Genomic DNA, 16419 nt, shown 5'->3' with positions numbered 1-16419 from the left:
TGACCCCAACAGTTGTTAGATCGGAGTGAATCTGATCTTGATTCATCAGTCTACAGAAGATCATTTGGACCCAAAATACCGAATTTCACGATTTTTGCCGATTTTTGACTTCGAATGGACCCAAAACCGGAAGTAGTTGTTTCCTATGCGTATTTCATTAATAATAATGATCAGTAGTTATATGGCCGTGGGTTTGCACTATCTTTGCCAGTTTTATGCCTCTGAACTTCTTGTGTAAGATACAGATGTGAAGCCTACCCCTCCAGAAAACCGACTTTTAGCCAATTTCAATTTTCCAAGTCCGTATTTGTGCTCAAAATGCTACTTATACATGAGAAACGTGAATATGGATAGCCTCAGGTTGACGGGACATACATAAATTTTAAAATAAGTATCATAAAGTGGACTTCTAAAAGTATGGAACGCCATTGGAGCCAAATAACGGTTATTAGGGTCCGCCCGTCAAAAGACGGTCACCGCATGGTAAACGTTAACAAACTTCAAAAAAAATAAAAAAATTTTAAGCGTTTTTGAACTAATCATTGTATCTGGAGGCCACCCTGACCCGTTCTGAACCATAATAAGAAGAAAAAACATCCAAATTTGAGCTAAAACTGGAAAAAAATTGGTTTCTTTTTCCAAGGTCCTTAACCCTTACCATGCGGAATTGTTTTTAGAAAATGTCTAATTTTCGTTTATTTGCAAAAATATGCAAATTATATGCAAATGAGCTTAGCCCTGTTGCTGTAGCATATTGAATTCTTTAAATCTAATATAGGTGATCACGGGGTGGGGTGGTCGGGGTGAGGAGGCGGAATTTTCTTGGCGGAAATTTGCCTCAAAGAGGGTCATCAGGTGCAAAAAGCGTCAATTTTGCCGATTTTTCACCCCTTCTCTTGACCCAGAAGACCCAGGGTTGCTGGTTCAGGTATCCAGCTGTAGCCTGCGTGTAGAGTGGACCCTAGTGAACAAATTGACCCCAACAGTTGTTAGATCGGAGTGAATCTGATCTTGATTCATCAGTCTACAGAAGGTCATTTGGACCCAAAATACCGAATTTCACGATTTTTGACTTCGAATGGACCCAAAACCGGAAGTAGTTGTTTCCTATGCGTATTTCATTAATAATAATGATCAGTAGTTATATGGCCGTGGGTTTGCACTATCTTTGCCAGTTTTATGCCTCTGAACTTCTTGTGTAAGATACAGATGTGAAGCCTACCCCTCCAGAAAACCGACTTTTAGCCAATTTCAATTTTCCAAGTCCGTATTTGTGCTCAAAATGCTACTTATACATGAGAAACGTGAATATGGATAGCCTCAGGTTGACGGGACATACATAAATTTTAAAATAAGTATCATAAAGTGGACTTCTAAAAGTATGGAACGCCATTGGAGCCAAATAACGGTTATTAGGGTCCGCCCGTCAAAAGACGGTCACCGCATGGTAAGGGTTAATAAGTGAAATGACATATAATTTCAGATAGTACTTGTTCATTAATAAGTGAAATGACATATAATTTCAGATAGTACTCATTCATAAATAAGTGACCTGACAACATTTCAGATAGTACTTGTTCATTAATAAGTGATATGACATATAATTTCAGATAGTACTTGTTCATTAATAAGTGAAATGACATATAATTTCAGATAGTACTCATTCATTAATAAGTGAAATGACATATAATTTCAGATAGTACTTGCTCATTAATAAGTGAAATGACATATAATTTCAGATAGTACTTGTTCATTAATAAGTGAAATGACATATAATTTCAGATAGTACTTGTTCATTAATAAGTGATATGACATATAATTTCAGATAGTACTTGTTCATTAATAAGTGAAATGACATATAATTTCAGATAGTACTTATTCATTAATAAGTGATATGACATATAATTTCAGATAGAACTTGTTCATTAATAAGTGATATGACATATAATTTCAGATAGAACTTGTTCATTAAGAAGTGAAATGACATATAATTTCAGATAGAACTTGTTCATTAATAAGTGAAATGACATATAATTTCAGATAGAACTTGTTCATTAATAAGTGAAATGACATATAATTTCAGATAGAACTTGCTCATTAATAAGTGAAATGACATATAATTTCAGATAGTACTTGTTCATTAATAAGTGAAATGACATATAATTTCAGATAGAACTTGTTCATTAATAAGTGAAATGACATATAATTTCAGATAGAACTTGCTCATTAATAAGTGAAATGACATATAATTTCAGATAGTACTTGTTCATTAATAAGTGAAATGACATATAATTTCAGATAGAACTTGCTCATTAATAAGTGAAATGACATATAATTTCAGATAGTACTAGTACAAGTTGGAGGTTCCGTGTTTTACACCAAAGGATTAACACTAGAGCAGTGGTTTTGGTGTATATTTTTAGGAATAGGGGATCTGATATGGGGACAGGTAAGTAATTAAAAAGATTGATCGATTGGTGTTTATCAGATAAAAAAGGTGGTTTATACTTTGAGGCTGACAAATATTTGAAGTATTCATTCAATATTTGATTCAGGTGAAAAAAAGCACTTACAATAAACTTCTGTTTTGATGCTAAATTTACATTATATTATTAAAAGTTTAAAAACAAAACTGTCATAACTGGGTTTTACAGTTAGGATATTAATGCTCATTCATATGTATGAAACATATCAGAATTTAGTTAGCACATCTAAAGGTGAGACAGAATTCTGAGAATGTTCGTTATTTATGAAATAGGCAGAGTAAACAGTCTTTACCACTGCCACTGGCATACAAACACAGATTGAAGCACGTCAATAAACATTTCTTGATTTTTAATTCTCACTTATGTCAATTCGCTCAGAGGTTAATGATAACATAGGAATATTGTATTTACTTTTATAACTAAAACTTCAAAATGTATACATATATATATATAGATTCTTACACTGCAACAAGTGTATTACGATATTTCTCCACTCGAGACAGTTAAATTTTATTATTTAAAGCGCGAGGCTTGCCGAGCCCTTTAAATAATGAAATTTAACTGTCGAGAGTGGAGAAATATCGTAATACACGAGTTATAGTGTCGGAATCTGTTTCTCTAATGCTTTTTATCGTTCTTTTTCAAAGATTTTCAGAAAATTGTGCTCTTTATATGCGACGTCATCAGGCAAGGTTGCCTTTTTTCATGACGTCACAATAGGAAAATTGAGAAGAAAACAAAACATTTTGACGTCATAATCAAATTTCGACTAATCATTTGCCGAGAACAGATTTTTCACTAGTGAGGAGAAATATTTTTCTCACACCGGTCAGGAAATGTGAAAATAGCACAAAAATTAGAGAAATATATTTCTTTAACTCTATGGAAATTTATCCCTTTCCGAACCCATTGTATAAAAAAAAATAATCAACATGTGGTTGCTGGTGATCTCAAAAGATCATTGGATGATTTTGAGGGTCATGACCTTTTTAGCTAACTGAATGAATCAAAATACGATAACAGGTGTTAATGAAATTGACAAATTCGTGCAATGTGAAAGGCACTCGAAGGGGATTTTCGGTTAACAAAAAAAGAAAATGTCTTTTGAATCATTAGAGAAACAGATTCTTACATAGTTACTCGTGGATTATCGGATTTATCCAATCTCGATAGTTAAATTATCAATTTTAAAGTCCTCGCCGAGGCGACTCGGACTTTAAAATTGATAATTTAACTATCTCGATTGGATAAATCCGATAATCCACTGATATCAATGTAAGAATCTATATATATATAAAGTTCTGAAGATTGAACCCAATAGTGCTTGATTTAAACTCACACCTTTGATACACTACAACACTAATAACTTAGACTCATGTCCAGTGCTCTAGACCACTCGACAATATCCACTAAAAATATATGTTTTTATGTGCAAAAATGTTTGATATATATATTTTACAGCTTGTTACAACTGTTCCAACAAGTACAATACCTAAAAATATTTGCCGTCGCCTACGGGGCCGACATGAAGAAGACGAAGAAGTTGATCATGACATTATGATGGAAGAGGAAGATGTAGGAGGAAGGCGTGGCCAGATCCTATGGGTCAGAGGCCTTACCAGACTCCAGCAACAGGTAGGGGGTCATTTTATCTGTATTCGGTCAAGTATATGCCACATAAATAAAATGAAAATCAATCTTGTGTTATGTTGTACAGTTCTAACATAAAATAAATATTAAGATTTGATGTGTAGGGCAGTTTAAAACAATTCACAATAAAAATCTGTATATCAAATGTGAAAACAAATTGTTTCACTGTTTAAAAGTTCATAAGGCTATCTCGTTTTAATTTAAATGATTTAGCATTGTTGACTTTTAACAACATAACCGGATACATTGTATAAAAATGATTGCATTTTGAGTCAAGTTATCAAGGCTACAATACATTGATTAAAATGGCAAATATAAAAAGGTTGATACATGTGGCATGTATATTTATAGAATCAATATCCATAGTCCTGTCATGTTTAATATACATATGTTGTATTTAAATGCCTGCATTAGTGTACAGTAGGGTTGAAATTAAAAAGAATGAATTAGAAATGATAAGAATTTAATAGCATTATTGAATGAATTAACATTAACACAAGGATTGAGAATTGGCAACTGTTTGGTCAAAATATTTCTTAAACTTCTCCCATTTGTAAAAATGTGAATGTTAAAGTTTTGAAATTAAGACTTGTTAAATTTACAAAAAAAATGATATACATATATCTTGTTAATATGGGGGGTTTTTTTTATCAGCTTTTTTTTATTGTAAAAGGAAATTTTAGGAAAATAATAAAATTTAGAAAAGTTATGAAAAGACAAAATTTTGAAATTTATTAATTAAAATTGTCTCTCAGATTTTATTTTAGATCACTGAAATCTTATTCCATTTTTCAATCCTGGTGTATTATTATAGATTTTTATGACATTTGTTTATTTAATTAAGCTTGAAACTTTTTTTTACTGATTATGTTTCTTGGTCTTGGTATTTGATTTTGATGGCTTTCTTACTTTCTATCTAGCTAATCTTTGGTTATCCAACATTTTTTAGTGTAGACTAGTGTTTTAGTTTGAGTTATTCCCCCTTCTTTCTTTGTTTATTTTCTTTTACTGTAGCTGCGGTCATCAGATTATCAACCCTTTTTCATTTTGGTGTGTTGTCTTGGCAACATTAAATCATATGCTGAACACACAACTCTTTTTTATTGACAGCTGCGAGTTGTTCGAGCGTTTAAGAGCACACTGGAAGATCTTGAAGAAAAACGTAGTATACACAGTTTTCACAGTTTGCACAGTTTACGTAGTTCGCGCAGTCACCCTGGGCCGCGTCCCATTAGTGAAGATCTGTCTAATCACCATCAAAGACTTCGTATCACTATGACAGATGCCACTCATTATCGTTCTCCTCATACTTTTGCAGAACGGACTTTTAAAGCTAAAAGTCAATCATTTGAAAATGTACCTTTAGTTAGTAAACAACCATCCCCTGTTTTGGCCCCTATTAATCCAGCCCATAAAGAATCTCCCCCTAAGATTGTAAGTCAGTTAGACCAGAAGGGTGTGACTGAAACCTCTATCTAAGTAAACAGTGCAATATTGATGTCAGCACAGTGTCCTTTTTATTTCACTCAAGCTTTAGGTGTTCTCAAATTCTGTGAAAGATATTTGAAATATATCCATAATATTTATACACATTCCTTATGTTAACCATCAGATTGACATTTTTAATTTTCATCAGAGTGCATGTATACATTGACATTATTGAAAGAACATATTCATTTTTTTCTAAAATAAAAATTTAAAAAAAATTATTGTAAAGAAAAATCTGACTATTAATTTATTCCCAAATCAAAATTTTAATTGAAGTTTTTGAAATTGACTTTTCTCTATTGATTTCATATTCTTTGTCAGTAGTTAATTTTACAAAGGTTTAGGAATACACAGAATTTGAAGTTTTCAAATTAAGTGCATGCTCCATGAGCTGTGATCAAGAATGTGATAATTCTCTGTTGTTTAAATTTCCCAGCAAACATGTTGGTATTGTATAGATGTTTTTTGTCCTCAACCATTTGTTGTTATGTTGTGTCCATATTCTTAAGAAAATAATTGAACAGATCTTTATGCTTTATTGATATATTGTCAATGTTTAAAAGCTTGTGAATTCTCACACCACAATGCTTCTGAACTTTTGTATTGTAATTGTTTATAGACGTTCTGCTGATCCTTGTGTTGATATTTTAAGTGTTTTTTTGGCTTTCTGCCAACTCTTGCCAGCATTAGCTGCCATCCCTTTTGTAGTTGGTCTGTAAATTTGTAGTCATTGATTTTCTATTAAGAATCTGAAGATTCAGAGAATTGATATTGAGTAGCAATATTTTTTTAAAATTTAAAAAATAAATTACTGTGGTATTATCTCTCAAAACAAATAACACTGTCAAGTTTAACCTATTGAGAAGTGATTTTTTTTAATAAATTTATATTCATGTAAGATCATTAAGTTTTGTGCCTATCTATTGTGTTGTAAAATCATCCAAAACAGATGCATATAATAACCTAGATTGACAACAACAAAATTTAGCCTTCAACTGAATACATGTATCATTTCCTTAAACCCAATGTTTCTGTAACAAAGTTAAAGTCAAGTAAAAACAATTCTTGGAAGAAAAGCTAAATTTATTTAATAAGTTGCTTATCATTACCATGTATTTTTTTTATTCACAAACAATATCATCAGAAAATAAGTCTCTAAAAAATCATATTAGCTGTAATATGAAGTTGCCAATCTCAGGTTCTATATTGGTCTGTCCAAACAAACCTTTCAGTCGTGTAAGAAAATGGTTGTTATGAGAGCTAAGATAAATTAGAGAAGAGGGTTAAAACTTTTATCATAGTGGTTGTCATGACTTTTAAATGATGGACTTTTTTCAAAGTTTTCCTGATTTGTGATTGTTTTCTGTCTTTCATCATTCATACTACTATATTATTCTCACTAGATGTTGTTCCTATATACTCTTAGTCATGTTTTTTTATGTTTTCTTTATTTACAGATACGTGTTGTTAATGCTTTCCGCATGGGCTTAGATGCACGATATGACAGTAATAGTATGTCTTCAGTACACAGTTACCATTCCTTACAAAACCCAAAGATTCGTAAATCCAAACCTATGTCCTCTCCCTCAGTTGATGAAGGGGCTACTGGCGAAACTCAGTTTAATAATTGAAGATAAACGCCATCTGGAAATATGTTGTATTAACTGTCAGCAATTTTGTAACTTTTGTCATAATAACAGTGTAACATTTTCTTTGCAATATTATGGCACTGGACCATTTTACTGATATCTTTTTATACTTTTTATTATGTGCCAAATATGGAAAGCTCATCGAGAAAAGATCTATTTGAAGAGTTAGAATTTAAGAAAAATTTGAAATAAATCGCTCTAAATGGTAGAAGTCCAAAATGTAGATTATTTATCAATAATCAAGTTTTTATGTAACCTGAAATAGTGTAAGATGAAAGTGAAAATTTTAAGATTCTTTTTTTACTTTAGCATTAGGATAAATTTTTGATAAGCAAGTAGTAATTTAGCTTTTCATTCCACCTAAAACTTTTGCCATATACTTAAAAATAAGTGAAAAGTATGAAGAGAAATGCCCTGGTAGCTATAGGTAGTGGCATGAATTAGACAATATTTTACATATCTAGTGCCACTCTATTGTATTTTTATCACTATAAGTCCTGGAAAAATTAAAATTATTCTGTTGCGTAAGGAACAAAAATGCTTACATGTAATGAAGTTTTAAGATAATCTTTTAACTTTAATAATTTCCAGTATTTCTGCTTTTTAAGGGGGTGGTATTCAATTCGAAGTTCAAACCTGTCTTAATTTTTCCAGGACTTAAAATAACCTCATATATTTCATAACATGACACAAGTGTGTGTGTGTGTGTCTGTACTTGCCTACTTTAATACCTTCATTTGTGTGTTTGTGATTAATTCATATTTTGGTTTTGCCCCCCTGTTTTTCTAAGTTGTAGACTACTTGTATGCTTGAAATGATTTATGCAGTTTTATTTTTGTTTCAGCAGAATGAAATTATCATGGCTTATCATTTCAGCGTTGGCAGATATATTTGAATTATTTTCTGCATCGTATCATGAATCATTTAATTTATATACCACAAATATTTTTAAATTGTATAAATTTTAGAAGTTTTGTATACAATCATGCATGTATCATCATTCTCTTGTTTTTTTTCTTTTTTACCCTTTTTAACCATCTTTTAAAGTCCAAGTATGTCGACATATATATCATATGTTTTTTAAACGTAAATAAGTAATGTTATTTTTATCAAAGGGTGACGACGCTAAATGATTAGATAATGTTAAAATATGATTGGATAAGGGAAAAAAAGGATATTTTACGGTTTTCAGATACTTCTGATGTTTCATTGAAATTAACCTCTAAACCATAATTATTGATAAGGTGTTCTAAATTGTTTAATTGCCTTAAAGTTTCAATGCAAATAGGGAGACAGGTGCAATATTTTTCTCTTTTGGTATCAGTCAGATTTCATACAAAGATTTGAAAGCATAAACAAACAACAAAAACATATCTTTTTACATCTTTAATCATTTTTACTAACCCATATGAAACATTGGTAAGATGGACAAACCCAGATTCGATAAAAGAGAATAAGGCAATCTATTTTTCATAATCAAGCTTTTTGATGAAATATCAATTATGGATTATATTTTTATATTTTGTTTGTTTTAGACCTGCATTTAACTTCACAAAAATGAAAAAAAAGAATTATTTATGCTCTTCACATTAAAGAAACGAAAAAAAATAACCTTATTATAGTTGTGTTTAAATAACAAATTACTATTCATGCAAAAGTAACTATATTTAATGGTTGTACTACTATTTTAGGGGGAACAATTAATATGTAAAGGATTGTCGGGATGAGTTATTTGAATAGTTCACTATTTCACAAGATTCATAATATATGATAAGGGTAAGAATGTAGGTTGAATATATATAAAGAGGGGGGATAGGATCTTTATCGGGACTCCAGGTGTTTTTAAGCTCGGGATTTCGGGATCCGGGAATTCTTTTTTTGAATTTCGGGACCTCTGGATTTCGTTTTTTTAAGTCCAGGATTTCGGGATTTAGTGTTTTTAAGTTCGGGATTTCGGGATCAGTACCCCTCCTACCCTCCCTCTATAAAGGTTGATGATTATGATTATCAGCAGTATCTGGAATATCTAGTATTTTTTCAATCTGCATTTAAAACCACAATGACTATAATTGTGTCATCAAATTTTGTTATCAGTGAAATACTGTATATAAAGCTAGAGTTCTATTTCTTGTCACATGATATATGAAAGGGTATGATGATTTTGAAAATATTAAAAAAAAACATAAAGGGTGGGGTACTCAATGTCTGGGCTGCTCTCCATTAATGCAAAAGGATTGAAAATTGTCTTGTGATAAAATTTCAAAATGTTAAGTTTTCATAAATGCAGGTGTCTTACATACATGACAGCATATCATCTGTTTTAAAAATTACTGAATCAAGTTATCAAGAGGATTCAGTGATGGTTTTATTTTTCTTTTTTAATAAAAAAAAAACTTCATGCACATACACATAAGAATAAGATATATCAAAATAAATAACAATCATTGAAAGCTTCTGTCATTCCTGTATAGTAATGTATTTATTCTCAATATTATTAACATATATGTAATGTTTGCCATGGATACATGTGATGAAAGCTTTGTCATAATGAAAGATATATCTTATGTCCTTCCTCGAGTGGTGTTGAATTGGAAGGAATAGCGTATGAATGTAGTTGTCAAAACTAAAAGAACTTTCGATATTGGGACCATATGAAATCTGTATTATAACTGCTTAAATTATTTTTTTTTTTTTTTAAAAACAGAAAAAAATTGTTGTTTTCATCTGATGTCATTATGTAATAGTCATTGATATCATATTTTGAATTGATGGGCTGACATTCAAATATGTTGTTACCCTCACCCATGGAAATATGTTGTAATACTTTATGTTCCCAATATCAAGTTGTTTAGTCATTTTGTACGATAGTTGTCACAAATAAACGTAAACATACACAAAGTCCTTTGTAAATATTTATAGATCAAATATTCAACTTGTAATGTATTAGTGATATATTTCTATACCTCTGCAAGTTAATCAAAGTAAAAGTATGATATTTAATGGTTATATGGTAGCCAGCCTAAAAAAACAATATTAAAATTAAAGAGAGACAACTCCCACACTGCAAAGTAGGAGGAGTCTTATTTTCCAATGGTGTGCAATGTTCAGAAGAAAATCTACATATGCATCTCTTTTGGAACTTTGAAATTATCTCAGGATGAAACAGCTCAAACTTAAGGTGGTACCTAATACTACAGGGAGATAACTCTGTAAAGTCAGCTAAACGTTTTAATAACGTTGTGTTGTAAAGGGAATATTAAGCTTCTCAATGATCAAAATTGGTGTTTGTCAAACTGCTATATAACCAGTGTAATTTTTCTGACAAAACGGTTGGTTCAAAATTTTTGAAATTTTATATTTTTGTTAAAGGGTCAAAGTAAATACATTGTCAAAATTTTATGAAAATTAAACGAGCCAAATTAATTTTAGTGAAAGTGTTGGGTACCACCTTAAAATCAATAATATATACATTCCTCAAATGAAGACTTTTCTCAACAGCAGTTTCTTTTTCTGATGATTAAATTTTTGAACATGGATTTTGGAGGGGCATAAATGAAAATTTCAATTGGCATTAATAGTAAATGAAGTTCCAAAGAAGACAAAACTACAAGAATTGTTCTCAGGAATAGAATTTATACTTGATAGGCTTCAAAATACTATTATATATTTAAGTGTTATTTATTAGTGTGCAAAATTATGGACTTAAAAAACTACCCATTATTATGCTGATTCAGCTTGTAAGGGATTCCTAAATAAAATTTCTTTAGCAATGGCTTCACATTTTTTGTCAAAGATCTATGTAGAAATTGTTGTGAACAAAAATGATGTACAAATGTTTCCCTAATCTACCAGATTATTGTATTATTTCTTAAACATTTGTGTTTTTTTAATTTAAATAAAGGTGTATAAAGTATTTTAGGTAATAATGTAATTTTATGTACAGGTAATAAACACTGTATAAATTATGTGTAATGTGTGTATGTAGATTTCTGGCTAGAAGAAATGGGTTTTAATGTCCATTTCTGTTCTAGCAATTAACATTTTAGGTCAAACTATATGTTTAGCAATACACCAAGACTCTTTATGTATCGAGTAGATGGGAGTGCTGTCCCTTTGTTAATGGGTTTTTTTAATAGAAAATAAAGAATAAAGAATATTTTATTGTTTTTGTTTTAAAAGATAGTTTGAGATACAGACAAAAATTGTACAAGTAGAGAGACACAGCAAAAATTGGCGCCACATGGATTTTTCGTGACATCTTTCCCTAAAAAAAAAATCACTTATTTACTCAACAACAAAATGTAAATAAGAAAACATTTTTTTTGACTGTGTATATAATGTACAGATAATCTCACTTGGACCTCTCGGTGTACATTGATTCATTGTATTTGTCAGTTGTGCACAAAAGCATGGATTCTACACAAATTTCTGGCCAGACAAAATCCTTTTAATGTTTTATTTTTTAATAAAACTCACAATACAACCGCAGCACAGTAATGTGATTTTTTGCATGTTTTTGTGTTCTGCATGCTTTTCACATTTTATTTTTTATTTTATTTCAATGCATGTTTTAATTACAGATTATTAATTAATATTCCTTTTTTTTTAAATATTAATTTTAATAATTGTTATCATCAAGTATTTGTTATATTACTAAATATTTTCAGAAGAAGAAACCAGGATTTAATTTTGAGAGAAAAGCAATGGTATATTTATGAAAATATGGAATTATCCTTTCTTGATAAAATCATTGAATAGGATTTCCTGATAATAATTTCAAATCTTGTGATCAAATAAAGTGAAAGTATTGTAGTATTTCAGCAGTAATTGAACCTCCTTATATAAGATATTTCTCTTGAGAAAAAAAAACACATATGGATACAAGAATTACTAATGTGCAAAAAAATGGCACCTGAACAGTTGTGCTTATAACTATTGACAGACAGCTGAGTATGGATGAAATCTATGGTCAGTTATTGTGGGTATAAATCAAGGTTTATCATCACCATAGTTGTAAGTGTCTGGTCATTTCAGGATTTCAGATTAAAACTCAGGATGTGAACACAAAACTTTTCAATATGACAGGTTTTTCAGGGTGTGAATTTCTGCTTTCTAAAAGAAAAGATTCTGTCAGTTGCTTCTATGTTTCAAATGGTTTCAAGAATTTAAATTGAACGGTCTGATAATATTCATTGTACCACACGTGTTGACAAATACCTCTAATTAATTTTGAATTAAATAAGTCAAAGGTCAAGGTCTTGTCAGCTTTTGATTGGCTAAAATATTAGTTACTGGCTGCCATATTTTGAACATTATTCAACCTTCCTTAAACTAAACTTGAAAATACTGCTTTGAATAAATATAGAACAAGCCCATTTATTTTAGTCATTCATCAGATTTACTGATGTTAAAGTTAAAAGTCTATTTAACATATTTTCAATGGAATTGAAATAAAGAATACGTGTTTGTCTTAACTTTAACCTCATATTCATTGGTTGTTGGCCAATGTTGAATTTATATGATAACTTTAAATTCTCAGTTAAACTAATTAATAACTTAATAAGTCATCTATATATGGTGTAAAGAATGACTAAGGACCTGGCGAATGCATGCTATTGCCATCTTAGACTTTGGAAAAGCAATCTTGTCCAAAACCGCTTAACCAATTTAAGGAAAAACCTTCCAGTACCTTGCAATTGGGTTCATCTGACCTTAAATTTATTTTCAGAGATCATTAATAATGTTAAGCACTTTTAAGACCTTGATTTCAAGTATGTTTGATATAAAATTAAAGATGTATCAGACATATCATTGTGTATTTGTTTTCAATGCTACAACTATCAGAATATATTTTCTATAACAAAATAATTTAAAGTAAAAAGTACTAGTGTCTCATTGTATCTTTGTCTATGGCATATTGAATTATCTGGTATGTCATTATTTCAAGAGTTCAAGAATCTGTTAAGAAATCATATTACAATATTTAATCAGCATTAAACACTGGTGTTAGTTTTCACCTGGAGGCATAGAAAATCTTTTTTTAATTAATTATTCGTTCTTTATCCCCTGATTACAAATGACAGTAAACTGATTTAATATACTTGTGTTATTAAGTTGATAACTAAATATCCTTAACTTTGGAGGGATGAAGTATTCTCTGTCAACTAATTGGTTCATGTTTGTGTGGTTTTCAATGAAGTTCAGATCTAATAGATATAGGAAGATGTGGTGTGAGTGCCAATGAGACAACTCTCCATCCAAATAACAATTTAAAAAGTAAACCATTATAGGTTAAAGTACGGCCTTCAACACGGAGCCTTGGCTCACACCGAACAACAAGCTATAAAGGGCCCCAAAATTACTAGTGTAAAACCATTCAAACGGGAAAACCAACGTTCGAATCTATATAAACAAAACGAGAAACACGTATATATTACATAAACAAACGACAACTAAACATGTAAATTTCAATACTTTGTCAATTTACTAGTATACACTTCAAAGAGAATGTACTATATACCGGTAACTTATTCTGTTTTGCTTTTTAAGGACAAAAAATCTAAGTGTAAAATTTATCGTGTTACAAATATTCATTAACAATTCAACTAAATATTTTTTTGTACGATTAACTTTTTACTTGAGATTTTTTGTGAAAAGGGCTACTGTGTTAGTTCTCCATGGCTCTTTTCACAAATAATCAGAAGAGTTAAAGTATTCATAAATCATACACATTTCATTGCTTTGGATCAAATTTTAGCAGAATTGTATACCACTTGTGATCAATGTTTGTGAAACTCTGACCAGAATCTAACACCAACAACAAAGTATTGGGGAAAATATTAAATATGTTATTGCGAACCCAATTATACCTTTCCACAGATTCACCGATAGTTACCTGTCCATTTAAACTTTTGGCAGTTCTATTTTCCCTTTTAACAAATACAACAGGTATTGTTCTCTGTATAGTTTATTCACTAGGACCTTTGAATTTCTTCTAAGAGAAATCTATCACTCATTGATTAATTTACCTGTGTAAAAAATGTATCTGCTAAGTAGATAGAAATAACATGTTTAACATGCCTGTTGTATTTGTTCAATGGGACATTATATCACTGCCAAAAGTTTAAATGGACAAGTAACTATCAGATGAATCTGTGGTAAGGTATAATTGGGTTCACAATAAAAGTGGACATATTTTGTGTTGAGATGACATCACCCAAATTAGAATTATCTTTTACTGCTGAGAATATTAGTCAATATTATATAGCATTGGTGCAGTTAGTTTTCGTAACAGTGTCATAGACCCATCACTTATCAATAGATGTTTACTTCAAATATTCATATGATCACATATATAGCAGTGACTCTTCTCTCTCAATTTTAAATCCTGGATCTAAAACTGTTTATTGATAAAACATAAAACATAAAATAGACAATTTCATAATAAATTCTGAGTATGCCTGTTAATGAACCCGATTTATACACACATAAACAGTTGCACACACTAAACATTGACATATTCTGGAAAGTATAGTAATTTACGATGAAAGAGTTTATTCAATGAAACTTTTACATGAATACTATGTAATAGAAGCCAAGACGGAACATGTGTATCATGGGGAATGGTTTTTAAACTGCACATATGTAACACATAACAAACTATATGTTCTCACTAATATATATGGTATAGGTCTTTAGTGCTAACACATCCAAAGCATAGATCACTTCACTGTTAATGGCGGTCTGAATTCAGGTATGTTGAGCACATCAGGTCGGGGACTATATATTCAGAAATATCATCTTGCTTATATATAACATTATAATCCATATACATATCTGTTGGGTCTATATAATTACCGTAAAGAAAGTATTCGGTTGCTTTTGGCTTTGAAGAATATCAAAGAAATTTCCCCTTTCAAAAGATTTAAATAACCTGGTCATATATTTAACTCTGTATAAAAAAGTGCACATATTATATTATTTTCCACTGTTGATAACATAATTAAAACAATATCAAAATTCATGTTATTTCGCATCCCTGTGCCTGAAGTATCAAATATGCCATGCTTCTAGAAGAAAGACCTGTTCTGCTTTGTTTGTTAAGAATTGGCTTATTGAGGTCAGATGAGGCTGAGCTTAAATTGTTGGATCCTATTGGATGCCTTATATAGTTCCTGTGGTTATCAAAACATATTCCACTTGTATCTTCTATCCTGTCACCTTTTGTTTTATATTCAGTTTATGTCCTCCACATCACATTCATTACATCATATAGCCTTGTGCTGTAGGGAATCAACACCAACAAAAAAACTATCATTCAGTAAAACAATTTCATCAAATAATGATCGTGTCTTCTACTAGTGGCATAGATTTTGGATTTTCTATCAAATAATGGAAGAATGGAAGAAAAAAAGTACTGTTGTCAATGAAACCAATATACATGTATTTAGTACAAATTATATGTTAAATTTCAAAATCATATTTTGAATGGAATCTCATTTTCAGTGAAGACTTCATATTGCAGGATGAAACAATAATGGTCTTACTGTAAGAATAAATACATTGGGTGCAAAAAAAATTCAAACAAGGATTAGTTATTTTTCTAGAGTTTCATAGTTTTGAGGGGGAAAACAGTCCTTACTCATCATGAAGTTTGTCTTCTTGCAACATTGTTTACTGTAAAAACCTGAAAGCTTAGCAGAAATTTGCACATAACTCATCCTCTCAGACAAAAATGACCTTGATAAACCTAATCCAGATGAGTCTTCTTACAAAAATAACATGTGTGGTGTTTTACCTGACAAAACAATATGACAGTCATAAAATCAACTGAACTGTTCATTGATTATAGCATAGAAACACATATATTTTGTTTTTTTTCTGCCATGTATTATACAAGCTACCTGATCAATATATGGTAAGATATAGGCTCTGTTATACCAGGTTTGGTTATACATATGGCAAATCCTACAAATATTCAATGAGCATACAAATATACCTAATAGCCTGTTCTATGATATATAAGGAACATCTTTCAAACAATGTATGCTTAAAGATTTAATATCATAAATGAAAAATCAATGTGATGTAGTGTTCTATTATTTTAAACATCACTTCAATAAAAAAACATGACATTAAATTGAAAA

The 16419-nt window shown here is 30.4% G+C and overlaps 1 protein-coding gene across 15 annotated transcripts in view; it reads left to right on the top strand.

The window, feature by feature from the left end:
* The window catches only part of LOC134680677 (plasma membrane calcium-transporting ATPase 2-like), a 119907-nt gene that overhangs the window by 95298 nt on the left and 8190 nt on the right, over window positions 1–16419 (top strand). For 14 of the 15 annotated variants that reach the window (XM_063539928.1, XM_063539936.1, XM_063539837.1 and 11 more), the window contains 2 exons: window positions 2342–2449; window positions 3948–4121. In XM_063539928.1, the coding sequence (XP_063395998.1) occupies window positions 2342–2449; window positions 3948–4121 (282 nt within the window). Of the gene's footprint in view, window positions 1–2341; window positions 2450–3947; window positions 4122–7081; window positions 11430–16419 lie in introns of those variants that run through there. The other variant, XM_063539944.1, reaches the window with a different exon arrangement.

Source organism: Mytilus trossulus, chromosome 1, assembly GCF_036588685.1.
Source record: "Mytilus trossulus isolate FHL-02 chromosome 1, PNRI_Mtr1.1.1.hap1, whole genome shotgun sequence".
Taxonomy (NCBI): Eukaryota; Metazoa; Mollusca; class Bivalvia; order Mytilida; family Mytilidae; genus Mytilus; species Mytilus trossulus.
Note: the sequence above shows the minus strand (reverse complement) of the source record. Positions and strands in the feature narration are given on the sequence as shown.